At 50.4% G+C, this 18865-nt stretch overlaps 1 protein-coding gene across 6 annotated transcripts in view; it reads left to right on the forward strand.

Moving 5' to 3' along the window:
* Positions 1–18865, forward strand: part of Syt6 (synaptotagmin 6) — a 65452-nt gene that overhangs the window by 32403 nt on the left and 14184 nt on the right. For all 6 annotated transcript variants that reach the window (XM_004667542.2, XM_004667545.2, XM_045137891.1 and 3 more), the window contains exon 4: positions 17789–17909. In XM_004667542.2, coding sequence (XP_004667599.1) covers positions 17789–17909 — 121 coding nt within the window. The remainder of the gene's footprint in view (positions 1–17788; positions 17910–18865) is intronic.

Consider the following 18865-nt stretch of genomic DNA (forward strand, 5'->3'; position numbering starts at 1 on the left):
GAACCACTGATTTTCTCTTAGGGACTGTGGTGACACGTGTCACTCTGTGGCCAGTCAGCTCCTCAGTGGGCAGGGATTAGCTAAACTGAATGACAAGTGTGAGTCTGGCAGAGCTCTGCCCGTGCCCCCCACCCCCCCCCCCACCACCCGCCACATGCACACCAGAGCAGAGGCTGCAGCTCCACGGCAGTGCACAGCTCTGGATGGCGCCCCATGACCCAGCTCTGGGGCGCAGCCAGCCGGATGCTTCTCTCCTCCCTACGCCGGCTCAGACCACCCAAGGTAGAGATTCCCAGGAACAGGGGCCCCATCTTGCTATTAATAGCAAGAAGCTAATAAGGCCACCTCACCTTTCTCAAGTGCTGCTGAAGCCACAGAGCTTTTTTTTTTTTTTTTTTTTTTTACACATGTTGTCTCATTTAATTCTCAGAAAGTGTTCGTACAAGGAATTATCCTAATTGTGCAGATAGAGGAAATTAAGCCGAAAGAGACGGAGTTGTCTGAGGGCGTATAACAGTAAGAGCTTCTGTTTATTTTGTTGTCATCTTGTAGCTAGCTCCCAAGAGGAATGTGTTAAAAATGTGTTTAAAATACCATGCACAGTAGCAAACGGATAAGTGAAAGTATGTCAGAGGGAATCCTGAGGCCCCCCAGACACACCCTGCCCTCCAAACACGTAGGCCTCCCGTTTGACTTGAAGCATCTGGTAGCTAATAGGAAAAGAGTAATGTAGGCACCAAATTCCACATCCAAGAAGTGAAATAAAGCAGATGTCTGGGAAGGAAAGTAGGGCAGGAGGGACTTTTCTGAAGAAGATACAGAAAAGCCATCACTTAACATCATGATGTAGTTCCAACAGTAGTCTTTGAGTTCTGAAACCTCTAAGACTCAGTTTCCTCATCTGTGAAGTGGGGTTAGTTAGAACCCTCTAACTCAAGTCAATAGAATAAAAAAAAACCTCGTTCATAAATATTTCATGACAAATTTGACCCAATCCTGCTGCCTCAGCCTCCTGAGGGCTCAGGAATGAACACCCAGCAAATGACATGTTGTGAAGAGAAATATTTTTTAAATTTTGTTTATTTATTTGAGAGAGAAAGAGAAAGGGTAGAGAGAGAAAATGGGTGTGGCGGGGCCCACAGCCATGGACACATGTGCCACTTTGTGCATCTGGCTTTTTACATGAGTACTGGGCAATCGAACCTGGGTCCTTTGGCTTTGCTGGCAAGCACCTTAACCACTAAGCCAGCTTTTCAGCCCAGAAGAGAAATATTTTAAAGGAGTCAGTGGTGTCACAGCCAGTTAATGGAGACTCCAGAAGCAATGGGCAAACCCAGATATTGGGCAACATGTATGACAAACACAAGTCTCAATGACGACGGCACAGAAAGTCGGGCTGCTCTGAGAGGCGTGTTAAAGACAGGGACCTGAGGAGGACCCGCATCTCCATCTAGTTAACTTAGTATCTCTGCTCCAGTCTCCACGTCCTGACGACGGGGGTTAGAAGAATTCCCACTCTGTGGGGTTGTTTTGAGCATTGCAGGAGAGAATTCCCACCAAGCTCCTCAGCACACGCCGGGCGAGCCCTGGCTATGAGCTGTACCTTCCAGCATCTTCCTGGCCATCATCCTCTCTGTGCCCTGGGCAAGCAATCCCTGCAATCCAGACCACTCGACTTTCCACAGCCACCCTTTGGGCTTGTTTCTTTGAAGGTCCCCTGAGACTTTGACACATTGTAAGATGGGATGGAAAGGAAGCAGAGGGGTTCTAGCTTGGTTTAGATATCAAAGAACTCCAAATTACATCAGATCAGCTGGGCTGCCCACCCCTTCCAGGCCTCGGGTTTGTGACCTATAAACTGAAAGAAGATCTTGGTCATCTCCAGGAACCTGGAACTCCAACTCTGGCTACCGCACACAGGCCTTTACCCTGGAATGATCCACCGTGGTGGAGCCAGGCTCTCTGGGAGGCCTTTGGAGAGGGTTAGTACAGCCGGCCTGGTTCACTCTGTGCTCAAGAACAGTGAGTGGTGGTCTGGGATATAGCAAACCCTGAGGTGTGTGGATGGCATTGGTGACAGGTTTGTACGGTCTAGCCCAGTTCAGCAATCTGCAATTCCTCATTTCCAGGGTTAGAAGATGGGGTTTGGGTCTACTGGGAACAGACTTTTCCTGTCCCTGTCTGGGACCTTGACTCCTAGAGAAAAGTCACCAGGAGAAATAGCTTAGCAGTTAAGGCGCTTGCCTACAAAGCCAAAGGACCTAAGATTAATTCCCCAGGATCCACGTAAGCTAGATGCGCAGGGTGGCACATGTGTCTGGAGTTTGTTTGCAGTGCTTAAAGTGCCCATTCTCTCTGTCTGCCCTTCTCTCTCTCTCTCTCAAATAAATATATTTTTTTAAAAATTTAATAAATAAAAACACAGATGGGGGGCAGAGGTAAGAGGATCGCCATGAGTTGGAGACTACCCTGAGACTACGTAGTGAATTCCAGGTCAGCCTGGTGTAGAGTGAGACCCTACCTTGAAAAACAAAACAACAAAAACCAGACAGGAGATGCCTGGGTCTGGTTGTGAGGTGAGACAGATGAGGGAGGGGGAGGCAAGAAGAGGTGAGAGTGGAAGTGCTGGTGGCTGTTTGGTGGCCAGGAAACTCAGATTGGCAGGGAATGGGGACAGGAGCCCTGGGACAGCCGGCCCGAGGGCCAGGGTTGTGGCCTGCACAGTGGCTTGCCTTGGTGCCACACAGGGCTGTGCTTGAGCTCTTTGCTCCCTGTCCAGGCTTCTTCCGCATAGAGGAACTTCGACTGAGACAGACGAGGAAGGGTCTGAAATCTGATGTGGAAGCCAGGCACCCCGACCGTAGCACTGGTACCTGGGCGGGCTGAGCCTTGGAAATTCCCCATGGTTGTCCTCCCCACCCCCAGGGCTGCTTCCTAGCCGGCGCCTTCACTGCTCTGCCACTCAGTGCCGGGAAAGAGGAAATAACCATTAGTGTCACCTGCTTACCAGTGGGTGCCATTAGCTGGCTCTGGCAGAACACGCAGCCTATAATTTTTGGAGGCGTTACAATAATGGAGCTAATTTGGCATTTCATCATTGTCCTCCCGGGCAGGCATGCAGAGGGGGAAGGGTGGCCTGGGCCTGCTTCAGAGCAGTCTGTCAGCGAAGAATTCTGTCCTTCGTGATCCGAAGGATCCCTTTGGGATCCAGGAGCCCTTTTCCTCCGTCTTTGTCCTCCTCTGCCATACCACTTGCATAGCCTTCTGGTGATGCCTTGTGGGAAACAAGCTTGGAGGCTGCAAACCACCCCAGCCAGCGGCCAGACGCAGCTCCACAGCAGGACAGACAAGGAAGGGCTCTGGCTTGAAATGTCTGAAGGGTCACTCTACAGCACTCCATGCAAGGGGTTTCCAAGTGCACCCATCCACCGAGTTCCCCTTATTTTATGGGAGAGTAGGGTTCAACTGGTCCAGTGCTTTTTTTTTAAAGACTGTGTCCATATTTGTTATTATGTTTATTTAGTTATTTGAGAGTGACAGACAGAGAGAGAAAGAGGAAGGGAGAGAGAGAGAGAGAAAGAGAGAATGGGTGCACCAGGGCCTCCAGCCACTGCAAACGAACTCCAGATGCGTGCGCCCCCTTGTGCATCTGGCTAACGTGGGTTCTGGGGAATCAAGCCTCAAACCGGGGTCCTTAGGCTTCAGAGGCAAGCGCTTAACCACTAAGCCATCTCTCCAGCCCTGGTCCAGTGTTTTGATTTGACACCATTCAGGGAGGCATGGTGACGTGCCACACAGCGTTCTGCTGGCTAGCACAGAAGCAGGACTTGAACCCAGGCCTCCTGGATCGGTTTAATGTTTCTTGTAAGTACATTCATGCTGGGACATCTGAGCTAGATCTGAAGTCTGAGAAGATGGCAAGAAGCCCTCCCACTTGGTCTGACGGAAGGGCCCAGAGCCTGGAGGACAAAAGAAGTGACCTACTAATTGGCACAGTGTCCCTGGGGTTCTGGACTTAGCTGTGGCCTTGGGATCCCAGGCCAGATGATGTCCCTCATCCCCACCTTCCACCTAGGGACACCCCAAGCAGCTGCTTCCCCCTCCCCACGCTGCTGTTGACTCTCACGGGGCACATCTGGCCGCGCAGTGCATGGGGCACAGAGATAAGACAGCCACGCCGGGTGCAGGGCCACCAACTGCACCAGCACGACAGGAGAGCAGGAAGTTTACAGAACACGGGCTTGATGCGTAGGGGTCTTGCTTGGTCTCGAGCAGCAGTCCAGGTCCCCCCTGTGGTACCCCATGTCTGTGCCTGTGAACCAGAGTCTGGGCTCCTGCCCAACAGGGAGCCACCTCAAGCATGACCTTTTATATAGTCACACAGATAGGAAGGAGAACCCCAAGTCCCATGAGCACCTCGTTGGGCCATTGATACTAACTCCCTATAACAGACTCATGAACTACCCTCTTTTATTAGATAAAGGGCCAAGACCCCAGCTCCCACCAGACCCCAAGTCAGGACCTCATTGTTAATAGCAACTATTGTGGGTCTAGATGAAAGCCTCTCAGATGCCAAGTTTTAGAAATCAAGGAAATTGAGGTTTTAAAAAGGATTTCTATTTAATTATTTGCAAGTAAGGAATGAGAGCAAGGAGGGAGAATGGGTGTGCCAGGACCTTTTGCCACTGCAAACAAACTCCACATGCATGCATCACTTTGTGCCTCTGGCTTTACGTGGGTACTGGGGAATCGAAGCAGGGCCATCAGGCTTTGCAAGCAAGCACTTTTTAACCACTGAGCCATCTCTCCAGCCCCCGAGTTTCTTTTTAAGAAGAAAGGTAGAGTAAAAACGAGTATGGAAGCTGGGCATGGGTACCATCACAGACAGGAGGATCAGTAGTTTAAGGTCATCCTTGGCTATATAGGGCTACATAGTGAGTTTGAGTCTAGCCTGGGCTACATGAGACTGTCTCAAAAAAAAAAGTGCTGCTGGAGGCATGGGGTAGGACGTCAAGGCAATGGTGTCCTGGATTCCATGTTCTTCCACCTGGCTGCTGTATGGGGACAAGGGCTTTGGCCAAGGGGTTCTGCCCATTGCTAGAAGTTTCCTCCTCTCTCCTTCTCACAGGAAACAGTGACCACTGGGGCATTTTAGCATTTGGTAAGACAATGATATACCATGTGTTTTGCATGAGAAATGACAGCCTGAGGCCAGGGTGCTGCTCTAGCTGGTTCACGTGAACAGGAGATGAGCCCCTCTCCGTCTGTAACACAGGAGACTGCACATGAGTCTCCTTGCATGAGGAGGCAGGCAGGCAGGGACAGGAAGAAGGGAGGTGACTACCCTTGGGTCTGGTGCAAGAATGCTTCCAGAACACCAAGAAATTCCCTCCGACACTTACTCGGGTCCTTAGCACCCCCAGTCTTCAGTGAGCAGGGGCAGAAAGTAGGGTGAAAACGAGTGGAGCCAGGACAATCCCAGAGGAGGCAGGAAGGCAAGGTGAAGAGCTCTCTGCGAGCAAACCCACACTTACCCCTCGGAGACTTGGGGCAAGTTACTAACCCCTGAGTTCCTATACAAGGTGCCCCAAACTATGAGCTCCCCTAAGTGAAGTCAATGTCATATGTAGTCAGTTCCCAGCGTGGTCCCTATCCACACTCTACAACTCTCCCTTCCTCTTCTCTTGACCCTGGCTTTGATCATCAAGACAAGTTAAAGGAAGTGGAAGAAACGAGATCCTAGCCAGAATTTGCTTGTTCAGTTGGTTCCTCTAACCAGACAGAGGTGTTTGGTTGTTCTCTGATTTCCATCAAACTGCTAAAACAAACTGCTGGAGCCTGAGCTACAGTAAAACCCTTCCTTGAAAAAGCAAAAAACCCCCACCAGACTGCCTGGTGAAGGAACCACCCTGATGGAACTGACATTGTTGAGCAGAGAAGCATCCTTGGGAACACTTCAAATAAGGAATATTTACAGAATGGTGTCAGGTTTCTTTGAAACACTATCCTTATTTTATATCTGATCCTCCTAAACTACCTAAATTGGGGTGATGCACCATCGTGCCAACAGTGAACTCCCTGACACACCTTCCGTGCACAAGAGGCCGGTGAGCAAGCTGCTCACGACTGGCCCACACTCCCTCATCAGAGCACTTGCTTGAGCCCAGCAAAGGAGAAGAGGCCTGTTTAGGATCATTGCTTTTGCTCTGCAGCCCTGGGGTCTAATGGCTTCAGTTACACTGGAACGTGAGCCGTGCAACTGTGATTCTGACAAGGTCTGACCCGGGCTGACTCGGAACCTTGTCTTTGGCTTTCTGTTACAAAGTGAGGTTGTGTTGAGACTCACCCGGGGAGCTCGTCAAGAATTTAGGCATCTGAGCCGGGCGTGGTGGCGCACGCCTTTAATCCCAGCACTCGGGAGGCAGAGGTAGGAGGATCGCCGTGAGTTCAAGGCCACCCTGAGACTCCATAGTGAATTCCTGGTCAGCCTGGGCTAGAGTGAAACCTTACCTCGAAAAAAAAAAAAGCCACACAAACAAAAAAAAAGAATTTAGGCATCTGCAGTCCACTCTTAAAGATCTTGACTTGGTAGGTGTTAGGTGCCACTCAGAAATCAAATTCCCACCTCTTACAGTGACCCTAATGCAGGACCTTGTCCTCTTACCCCTGAAAACCAGCTAGGAGGGCTCAATTCAGAAGTCATCTGCTACCCGCTGTGGCACTGCTGGGGAAACCTGAGGCGGAGGTACAACGCTCGCCCGTCACCAGCTCTATTTAGTTTTATTTTGCAGTGCTGGCAGTTGAATCCAAGGTCTTACGTATTCTAGGCAAGTGCTCTACCACTGGGCTGCACACGAGCCCTCCTCTCCTGTACCCTTCTCTCCTGGCATCTCCTCCTCTCTTCTGTGCCTTCTTCTTAAAGGCCTCATGTATTCCAGGCTAGTCTTGAACTTGATGAACTACTGGTCATCCTGCCTGTACCTTCCAAGTTCCAGGAGTATGGGTGTGTAACAACACACCTGCATTCTGTAGTGCTCGGGATAGAAGCCAGAGTTTTGTGCACGCTAAACAAGCACTCCGCCAACTAAGTAAGCTACCTTCCCAGCCCCTAACGCCAGCCCTTTTGAAAACACATCTATTCATTTACTCATGAGCAGAGAGAGAGAATGGGTGCACCAGGGCCTCCTGCCACTGCAAATGAACCCCAGACGCATGAGCCACTTTATGCACCTGGCTTTTCATGGGTAATCGAATTTGGGCCAACCCAGGCTGGCAGACTTTGCAAGCAAGTGCCTTTAACTGCTGAACCATCTCCCAAGCCCTTCACCACTTGCTTGCTTAACCAGACCAAGCCTCAGAGAGCTGAATCACACAAGAATTCAGCAAATTTTGTCAGCATGTTATATAACCGGCTGTGTTCAGTACTAGTAAAATACTGGGTTAGGATTAGAGTAAGGCAGACGCAGTACCCAGGGTGACACCTAAGTGGCACTTACTCTCAGGGCCACATGTGAAGCTGAGGGAAAGCCTCATGCACTTTTGTCCTTGAGCACCTCAATGGCCTCACTCTTCCTAGTTAAACATGGCACAGCTCTTGGCCTCTGAGGAAACAGACTGGAGTGGAGTGGGGTGGGCGGAGTGGCCTGAAGCTTGAGTGCAGAGCCGTGTGAGTGCTGGGGCATGACTGATCAGCAAAGGGAGGAAATGTGCAGCCTGGGGTTGGAAGCTCCTGGACATAGAAAGAGCTCGAAAAGGGCCAGAGAGATGGCTTAGCCATTAAGGTGCTTACCTGTGAAGCGTAAGGACCCAGGTTGGATTGTCCCACATAAGCCAGATGCACAAAGTGGCACATGCATCTGGAGTTCGTTTGCAGTAGCTAATGTCCCTGGCGTGCCCATTCTCTCTCTCCTGCTCCCTGTCCCAAATAAAAGTAAATTAATTAATTTAAAACAAAAATAATAACAAAAGATCTTGAGAAAGAGCTGGGAAAAAGTCTGGGGCTGAGTTAGCCCCATTCATGTAGGCCCTGTAGATCTTGATACATGTGTATTAGATAGAACACCTGACAGAAACAAAGGCGAGAAGATTTCTTTTGCTCGTGTTTTAAGGAAATCAGAAAGGAAGGCGTGGCGGCAGGTGACTCCCTAGTGGCGAGAACATGCTACGGCTGTGCAGAGCCGACGTCAGCAGAGAGCTTGGGAAGTAAGCTGGGTCTTGAGCCTCCACACCCCTCCCCTAAGCCTCATCTTCTAGAAGTTCCACAACCTCCCAGAATAGTGCAACCAGCAAGGGACCAAGTGTGGCAAACACATGCGTTTGTGGAAGACATTTCACATAGCACAAGGGAAGCCCTTAGAGAGTTGAACGGAGGAGCGAGGCAATCCGCTGGTGGCCATGTCGAGCTGGGTCAGGAGAATGAAGGGAGATGGGGAGGTCAGTCGGGCATGGGTAGATGCCATTTAGCTTCCTGTGGCATGGAGGTGGAGAGAGGTGAGGGACTTGAGATGGAGTTTGGAGGCAAATTGGCAGGGCTTGGTGAAGAACTCAACGTAAAAGTAGGAGGAAGGCAGAGGCTTGAGCGATGCCTCATTTCTGGCTTGAGCAATGGTGCAGATGAAAGGGCCATTTGCCAAGTTGGGGAGAAGGAAGGGAGAATGTACATGAAAGATGAAAAGGTCACCTTTGAGCCCCTGTGAAGTCTTAGGTGTCTGTGATGCGGCCATGTAGCGATGTCAGGCTGGATATATGAGTCTACAGATGAGGTGTGAGGGCTGCATGGAGTTACGAATGCAGTGATGCATCATGGGTGTGCAAGGGTTTGAAAAGATGGCCCAGGCCTGGGTTCTGAAAAAAACCTGCTGTAAAAGAGGCCACTGTCAGAGACCAAAATCCTGTCTGCATTGCACCCCAGGGGCACCTGTTTGAAGAAACATTTCCCCAGCTGCCCCAGAGGATCACCCACTGGGACCAGGGTATCTGCTCTCCTGCAGAAAGAGCCCTTGCTGCCACAGCCCAGAGAGGGGCAAAGGGCTGATCAGTTGCTGCTCAGTTGCTACTCTCTTTCCTGGGGAAACTGACAGCTGTCTGACAGCCACTCGGCAGAACGACTCAACTTGCCGTGAGAAATGAAGACAGATTCTCATTATTACCATCATCAGTGTGCCATTGCTCCTCCCCACTGCTGTTGTGAGTGACGAATGGAAAACCAGCAGCGGGAGCAGATCTGAGAGGAGGGTCCTGGCCTTGGCCTCGCCTCAGCAAGCACCCCAAGCTGCAGACTCTGGCTGGAGCAAGCATGGACTCCAGAACTTTCCAAAAATATGTTGTCCTCCAGCTCCCTTCCACCTCCCTGTGCCCCTTTTCGTCTCTACCCACTTTCTTCGAGTCATTAGGAAGAGATCTGCACCTCCCACTGTGATTCTGACTCATAGATGCTTGCCCCAAAGTAATGGTGCATGGGAAACACTGAACCTCTTCCAAGGGCAAGTTCAAAAGAAAGGCTGAGAAGTCAAATCTCTGTGTCCCTGCAGATGTGCAACTACAGAAACATTTACCTCCCACTAAATGCTTCAGATTTTCAAAGGAGCCCCTGGGTTCAAGCCAAGGCTGAATGACCCTACCTGTGCACATGGTACCTCTGATTCCCAGGCACTGGTGAGCCATTGGGTGACCCCATCTGTGCATACTGCACCTCCAGTTCCCCGTGCGCTGAGGTTCTATTGGATGACCTCACCCATGCACACTGTGCCTCTGCTCCCCATGAGCTAGGGCCACCCTCTCCCTCCACAGCCATCCTGACTCAGTGCCCATATTGCAGGCTGAAGCTGGAGTGTACTGAGCCCCTTTAAAGTGCCTTCATTCTGGTTGATCATTTATTCATCACGCCGCAAGGCCTCTGGGGCAGAAAGCACTTGTGAGAAAAGCAGGAACAGAACGCTGAACAGACAGAACATACCTCCGTGCCCAGCAGGAAGCTCCGAGTGACCAGAGCCAGCGTCACAACAGGCGCATCTCGCCTCTCCACCTCACCCACCCCTGGCATTCCTGCCGAAGCCTTGGAAGCTCAGGCCTGCGGAGGCACAGAGAAGCAGCCCCCACCCCAACCCCCAGGCAGAGAACTCACAGCAGGAGTCCCTCTCAGCACCCTGGGAAGAAACACCCACCTTATGATTTTCTCTCCCAGCAGGAAGCTGAGCCAACTATGGGGTGTGGGGCATTTGGGGCATCAGTTGCTATTCCCTTCTTCCCCAGTCCTTCAGCCAATGGGCTGCCAGCTCCTGCTGGTTTTGTCTCAGCAATATCCCGCCTCTGCATTAGGGCATGCTTTATGCTTGTCTTTAATCATTTACCACCCAAGGGTGATAGGAGCACACCTCCAAGCCAGGGGAAGTCAGTGAAGTGAGCCAAGGAAAGGGAACAGACTGAAAGTCAAGGCAGTGACTTCATTTCAGGCAGTGGGAAGAATGGGGTGATTGTGTGGAAGTGCACAAGATCTCAGGGGAGTTAGAGGCAGAGGACCATAGGGGCGGAGTGGCATGGTGCTGAGAGTGAGTCCACATCACAGCTTTGCCATTGGGAATGGTGCATCCTTGGGCCAGTTCGTCACTTTGTTCTTCAGTGTTCCAATGCAGGCCACCAGCTGTACCCACCTCATAAAGCATTTATGCTGATGACGCGGCTTAACATGCATAAAGACTTGGGCTGGAACAGCCCACACTCAACACTATCTAAATGCTCATGGTTTCTGTAGTTGGAGTATAGGGTATCTGGGGCAGGCTAATAGAAAGTGAGGGACACAAGGACCCTCTCATGAAGAAGTTTGGTGCCTGTGGATTCTGTGGATACGTGATTAGCATAATGACCCCTACACGGTCTAAGGAGGTTACCTATGGGCAGAGGTCTGGGTGCCCTGTTGCATAGTCACATTCATATATATATATATATATATACACATACATACATACATACACATACACACACATACCTATACACATGCATATATATATCTATATATATATATATATATACACATACATACATACATATATATGTATGTATATACACACATATATATGTAATTTGGGCTTTTGCATAAGATTTCATTTGAAAAAGAGGTTGTCTAAGTACAAAACAAATACGAAATAGGAAGTCCTTGAAGAGTTTTGAGCAAGAGTGCACCTTCCTGGCTCCAATAACAAGGGCGGATCTGAGAAACGGGCAGAGGAGGGGAGAAGGCAGTGGAGGCCCAAGGCAAGGTTCTGGGGTCAGCGGTAGATAATGCGACGGGAGAGGAACCGTCCCCAGGGTGTGGCACATCTGGAGGGGAGGTTAGCATAGTTCTAAATGACCAGATGTGGGTCACTCTTCTTCTGCCTCTGTTCTTTACATACCCGCTGAGGTCTTCTGGCCACTTCTGCTCCTCCAAAGGCTCTTGTCTTCACCAGGGAGGAACTCCAAAGACACCAAGGCTTCCTTGAACTTGGCCGTACCCTCCTCTGCCAGGCTCCTTTTTCCTCATTGCACCTAGAACCAACACACATCCCTTCCCCAGGTGCCAGGCCTGTGTGCTCCTGGCTTGCCGGCTCCTGCACTGAGCACTCCTTCCGCTCATGGCCGTGGTCTCCTGCCTGTCTTTCCAAGCCACTCTGTGTGCTATGGCCTCTCACCTGGCTTGCTACCCTCTGTCATGTCACTGGCTCCCTAGAATGCATCTAGCTCCATGTATCTTTGTCGCCATTCCCTAGAGTAAAAGCTCCCAGAGGACTGGGACTTGAGTCTGTCGTACCATGACTTTCTCTAGTTTACAAACATTTAAGTGCAAAATGAACGAGAGATACAAACTGGCATGGTCTCTGGTGCGGGTGTCTGTGCAGATGATGACAGAGACCAAATAGGAAGCAGAAGGAAGCACAGACATCAACAGGCTCCCATCACCTGCAGAATCAAGGACAAACACCCACGAGTGGCCCTGCCTCTGTTCCCTCTTAATCTAGCCTGCTGCCGGTCCCATCCATCACCTGCCACTGTCTGGCCACATGGAACCTCTCCTGCCCCCGTGTCTTCGTGTACTGCTGATCCTTCTGCCTGAAGGGCCCTTGTTTGCTCTCCTCTGCTAACCAGCTGCTTTTATTTACCTTACTAGACCCTATCGAATGTCACCTCCTCTGGGAAGCCTGCCCTGAGACCCCTGGCAGAGGTTATCCCTCGTCTTGTTCTTCCTCATCTGGTCAACAGCGCTGTCATTGCACCTGCATTGTTTCACCAAACAGCACTGGCTGTGCCTTTCTGTCCCCTGCCTCGCCCACAGACCCTGAGTTCTATGCAACAGCAGTGATTCCAAGAGCAGCGAGTAGACACTGAGCCTTATGCTAGGTCTAGAAACGAAGCCAGTCCTTCTGCATGAATCACTTCATTTCCTCTTCACATTTGCTCTTACTCCCTAAGAAATAGGATGTATATTAGCCCCAAGCCTATGAAAGGTTAAGTCATATCGCTCATGAGTCAGAGCTGGAATTTGGACCCAGGGCTACCTGACCCCAAGTACGTATTTTCAGCTACTTTCCTCCAGGCACCGGGTTAGACAGGGAAAATAAAATGATGAATGAAACCAGATCCCATCTGCTGCAGTCAGGTTCACATTGCTGGTAGAAATCACCCAACCAAGAGCAGCTTGTAGGGAAAAAAAGAGGTTTATTTTGGCTAACAGGCTTGAGGGGGGAAGCTCCATGATGGCAGGGGAAAAGGGGGAAATGACAGCATGAGCAGAGGGTGGACATCACCCCTGGCCAACACAAGGTGGACAATACCAACAGGAGAGTGTGCCAAACACTGGCAAGGGGAAACTGGCTTTAATACCCATAAGCCTGCCCCCAACAATACACCACCTCAAGGAGGATTCAATTTCCAATTGCCATCAGCTGAGGAACCTAGCATCTAGAACACCTAAGTTTATGGGGGACACCTGAATCAAACCACCACACTGGCCCCACCCTCAAAGGGCCTACAGTGTGTTGAGGAACACACAAATTCATCACACAATCCCCAGATTAATGTAAAAGCATGGCTGAGGCCTGTGTGGTAACAAGGAGGCCTCAGATACCTGAGGAGTCAGCCTAGCTCAAAGGGTCCGGTCTCCACATCTGACTTGTCTCTGTACCTCAGTCTCAAGCCTTTGGCCTGCACAGATCAGGTACTCACTGCCTGTCTCTTTACCCATTACAGCCAAATTGGCTTCTACCCCATATCCCTTCCAGGCCCCCTTGGCCCAGAGTAACTTAACAGCACTTCCTGCCCGGTGCTTCCAGAATCCTTCTTAGGTCTCCTGTGGCTCCCCTGAAAGTGTAGCGCATGCCTCTTTGCTGACGATGAGAGATTCAGACAAGCCACTTAATGTCTAAGAGACTGGAAGTGTTCTCTGAGCGATGGCAAGCCATCATTCTTGCTTTGCTCAGCCTGGATTCCCAGGCAGACTTGAGGCATTGACGCCACTCCTTGACTGCTTAGGATGAAGCGTGGCTAGTCTTAGAGAAGAGCAGAACATCTGGGGTTGAAGAATGAGAACGTTTGGATGACAAAACGAAATTGCTAGCTTCCTTGGGGCAGACAATGGATACCAGGTAGCGTCCTTGGGCCGTCTTGACTGGTGATGACTGATAGAGTGTCCAGTGTGAATTCTTGTCTCGTGGCGAGCAGGACAGACTGTCTAGGGCCATCCCTTCAGTTCACAGTTTAGAGATAAAAACTGACTTGCTCGGGGTCTCACAGCTAGTCCGCAGCAGAGAGGCTAAGAGCCCAGGTCTCTTGACTTGTGGCTCAGTAGCCTTTCCTGAGTAAAGATAGGAACTGAAAAATTAATAACTATGAGCCAAGCGTGGTGGTGCACGCCTTTAATCCCAGCACTTGGGAGGCAGAGGTAGGAGGATCACCGTGAGCTCAAGGCCACCCTGAGACTACATAGTGAGTTCCAGGTCAGCCTGAGCTAGAATGAGACCCTACCTCGAAAATCAAAAAAAAAAATTAAAAATTAATAACTATGCCCCGGGTTACGTGAGTGCATGAAGGAGAAAGAAATGTTTGAATAAGCTGTGGCAGGCTGTTGCAGAGCCTGTGAGAGCAATGCTACAATGGCTGGGCCCTTCAAAATCTTGTTGCTCAGGTAGCCCCTCTAGCCAGAGAGCACGCTGCTGTTATGGGTAGGTGCATCAGTACGTGGGGGGACAGGTTGCATGTAGGACAAACTTCATCAAGAGCCAACCTCCTGCTTCCCCTCTCTCAGCAGCAAACCCACCACCTCCCTGCATCAGCCAAGGCTGAGCTTCTCTTGAGCTCAGAGCAGCCCTACCAGCCCCTAGGTTGGCAAGGGAGGGCAGAGTTGGTTTCTCCTGCTTTCTGGACAGCAATGCCCTCTCCCTCACTGGGAGCTCATTAGCAGTGAGGGGCCTAAGGCAGCCTCCAACCCCAGATAGAGATGCAAGCAGTAAGGCTACTACTCCACAGCCCCTGGTCACCTCTGGTTTTTATTAAAGGCCAAAGTCTCAAACATTCCTAATGAGAAAAAAAGGCTGAGCAGGTGTGTGGAAGTTGGGTGAGAACCTCCTGAGACAGAGGTCAGAGGAGAGAGAGAGAGAGAGCCAAGCAGGGCCCAGCAGGAGCCTCACTTCCCAGAGAGGGAGAGTGGCTGCTAGCTGTCTGTATAACTCTCACCTCTCCATTTACTCAACATTAACCTATTTTGCTTGAACAAACAGCCCAATCCTGGGTTATCTGCCTGCGCAGGGAACAGTAGCCTCTGATGCCCTGAGCCATGAGCAGCCAGCTTGCTGTCAGGCCTGGGGAGGCCCAGCTCTCATAGAAGCAGCCGGGAACCTGGGCTTCAGTGTCTTCAGAAAAATTTCCTCACTGCGTCCACATCCTAGTGGGATTCAGGGCCGGTCCCTGAGCCTGTGTAGACCTACCGATGGAGGGTAGAAATCACTCTTTCCATACTGCATTGCACACCCAGGTCCCGCATGCCCTCAGCTGCTACAGTTCCATGAGAAGGGACATTTTGCAAACAGAGGAAGTCCCGTGGGCCAGTGATCTTTTGCACAGCATTCACAGAGCTCTTACACTGAGGGACCTCTAATATGTGAGGCAGGTCTCCCAAGTCCATAAACAAACCAATGCAGACTCCCCAAAAGAGATAGCTTGTGAAAGTGCCCCTCCTGTATAGCGTGACAGTGGTGAGGACATGGTGACGGCAGCCTTTGCTTACTCCCTGTCAGAGGGGGCATAGGAGCTTCCAGAAGTTTTTCCAAATCCCTAAGTAAATCAATACCAATACAGAGAATGGCTCCTTTCAGCATTCTTTTGGCTAAAATGAAACCTTCCTTTCTTTTTTAAAATATTTTATTTATTTATTTGAGAGAGGAGGATGAAATGGTGGGGGGGGGGGGAATGGGCACGCCAGGGCTTCCAGCCACGGCAAACAAACTCCAGATGCATGAGGCCCCTTGTGCATCTGGCTTACATGGGTCCTGGGGAATCAAACTGGGATCCTTTGACTTTGCAGGCAAACACCTTAACCGCTAAGCCATCTCTCCAGCCCCAAAACCCTCCTTTCTGCAGGCATCTGTAGCTCAGTTATTATAGTCAGAGTTATCATGAGCTGCTTTCTAGACGAGCTGGCAAGGGTTCTGCTCCAGGCAGGACGTGAGACGTACTCTCCCAAGAGTCAGGTGTCCAGTTAGCTGGGTGAGGCCCTCCAACCTGAGCAAATGTCAGGAATAAGGAACTTCCTTCTGCACAGACCTGCTGGGAGCCTCAAAGGTAGAGATTCATTCCGGGATGGACTGCATGGAAGTTGGTCTTGGATCTCTGTGGAGGCCAGGAGGTTTCTGGGTGCTGTGGCAGTGGCTGACTCTAAGGTTCCAAGCTTAGGCCCATGCCCTACAGCCACCTTCTACCACTCTTCTTGGGCCTTGATTAGAAACAAGAGGTCTAGGTAGACTTCGCTGCTTTACTTTTTTCTCCTTGATGCTTTTGACTAATTTTTGGGGCCTTAATGATATCCTTGGCTCTAATAATATGTAAGCTTCATAAGGGACTTTTTGCATTCTTTACTTTCTTCTAGGAACCTAGCATCTAAACCAACACCTAGCATGTAGCAGGATTTTGATAAATATTTTTGACTGACTGATGAATGGAAGATGAGCAAAATCCAAAAACAATAAAATAAAGTGGAGCAAGCCGGGTGTGGTGGCGCACGCCTTTAATCCCAGCACTTGGGAGGCAGAGGTAGGAGGATTGCTGTGACTTCGAGGCCACCCTGAGGCTACACAGGGAATTCCAGGTCAGCCTGAGCTACAGTGAGACCCTACCTGGAAAAACCAAAAAAAAAAAAAAAAAAAAAAAAGATGAGCAAAAAGAGAGTACTGTCTGAAACCAGAGCTACCCCAAACCCTGACCTCCTCCTCCTCACACTTAACCTCTGAGAGAGATTTCAACATCTTGGAGTTCTAGGCCATCTGTTCCTCCTTTCAGTGAGTAAGGAGTGGGGCAGAAAGCAGTCTGCCAGGGAGCTAGGACAACAGAGGGACATGCATGTCCTCTCTGGAAAGATGGGAAGACTTTCTAGGAAGGAAGGCTCTTGGTTCTCTCAGAAGCTTCTGGGGATCTCTGGCTCTCGTGAATTGAGGGGCAGGAGAGGCAGCAGAGCACGTGCTCCTTCCTGGGTTGGTTGCTTTATTTGAGGGACACAGCAAGAAAAAGGCAGATCAGGGGAGAGAAAGAGGGAGAAAATGGGCATGCCGGGGCTTCCTGCCACTACAAACAAACTCCAGACGCATGCACTCCTTTGTGTATCTGGCTTTATGTGGGAACTGGGAAATTGGACCCCAGGCCGTTAGGCTTTGCAGACAAGTGGCTTTAGCTGCTGAACCATCTCTCCAGCCCCTGGGTTTATTTTTGAACGCTGATTACATTTAAGGGAAAAGGACAAAGCAGATCTGAGGCTGGCATCGATCACGGGATGGTCAGTGTACGTCTTGCTGGTTGGCAGCATGTCCTGCGCAAGGTATCAGTGCCCTGTATGATTACACCTAGATGGGAAGGTAGAGCACATGGTATGTTTTGGGAGAGGCAAGGAAGCTGTCAAAACAGCAGGGTTGATGACAGATGGCTGAGCTGAGAGGCAGACTGGGAAAGAGTCATAGATGTGCTGGGAGTGAGGCTACCTGAGGGCTACAGCTTGTCCTCATGATTGGATGGGTAGAAATTAAGGTGTTGGGGAGAGGACAGGAACAAAAGGGCCATCAAGGGTCTGTAGTCAGGGGCTCACTTAGAGCAAGTCAGGCCAAAGTCAGACACAAATATGGGTCCAGAATTTGATCAAAACCAAGGAGAGACTGAGGATGTAGCTCAGCTCATAGAGTGCTTGCCTAGCATATATACCTACACACACACACCTCCCTGGATTCAACGCATAAACCAGGAGTGGCAGCACATTCTTATAGTCAGACGGTAGAGGCAGGAGAGTGAGAAGTTGAAGGTCATTTTCTGCTACATAGTGAATGCAAGGCTAGCCGGGGTTTCATTGAAGGAGGTTTAGTCTACCTAAGGGACAGTATTTTAATCACTGCCTTTTCCTCCCAGTTACTCCCAGCAGAGGTCAGTCCCTTGGGTCTTGAACACATAAGCGGTGGCTACAAAAGCCTCCTCCTGGGCCCCAGAGTGCCTCACAGCTACTGTCCAGAGAGCCAGGCCCGCACCTGCGCACTCCTCACCCACCCTCTCATCTGCTTCTTTGTAGGAAAGCGTGGACTTGGGAGAGATCATGTTCTCCCTCTGCTACCTGCCCACGGCGGGCAGGCTCACCCTCACGGTGATCAAGTGTCGTAACCTCAAGGCGATGGACATCACAGGCTATTCAGGTACGTCTCGTACCCCACAGGCTACCATTTGGCCTCCCTGGGGTCCAGTCGGTAGGATTTGGAAGAATGAACTCTTCCTGAAGGAAGAAGAGGCAAGAGCTGCCACTCTTCTTGGGATAGACAGGAGCGCCAGCTTGAGAGGCAGACGGTCTGCATCCCAGCTCCGCCTCTGCCACTTCCTTCCTGTGTGAAGGCGGGGGTGTCTGTGCTGGCTTCCTGACACCGTGACCAGACATGCCCACTGCCATGGATTTTGATGAGGAAAAGATGGCTTTGCTGTGCCCTTTCAGTCAATGGCCCTTGGCCCTGTTGCACTGGGCCCGAGATGCCCGTTCATCTCATAGCAATCAGGAAGCAGAGAGCGAGGAAGAAGTGATGTCAGGGTCCTAATATAATATCCTTCCAAGGGCACATTGGCAATGACCTAACATCCATCTACTAGGCCCTGCCTCACAAACCTCAGAGTCCAGCATTTCCCTCTAGTGTCCCAGTTTGGAGATCAGGCCTCCAACAGCTTTGAGGCACATTCAAGATCCAAACTGTAGCAGTTTCTTTACATGAAAAGGGAAGGATGACACCTTACACTGATTACATTCAGACTAAATGAGCTAATCTTTGTAAAAGTTTAGCATTATTGCTGGCATATCATAAACACTCAATAAAAACCATCACCATTATTATTATTATTCTCTTAGTAGAAGAGAGTCAAGGGAAAATATATAGGAGGAGAAAAAACACACTCTTCCCAGTTCATATGGAGCCTGAGGACTTCCCAAAGGGTTATGCAGAGCTGGAATACGTAAATGTTAGCAGGTCCACAGCAGCCCCGAATACTGAGTCAAAGGAGGGAATGCACTGAAAAGCAAAGTCCGTTTGTATTTGAGTTTTTCCTGTAGGGCTCCCAGCCTCGGGCTCAGCACCACAGCAGCTGACTTGTAATAGCATAGAAATCTCGT

Source organism: Jaculus jaculus, chromosome 19, assembly GCF_020740685.1.
Source record: "Jaculus jaculus isolate mJacJac1 chromosome 19, mJacJac1.mat.Y.cur, whole genome shotgun sequence".
NCBI lineage: Eukaryota > Metazoa > Chordata > Mammalia > Rodentia > Dipodidae > Jaculus > Jaculus jaculus.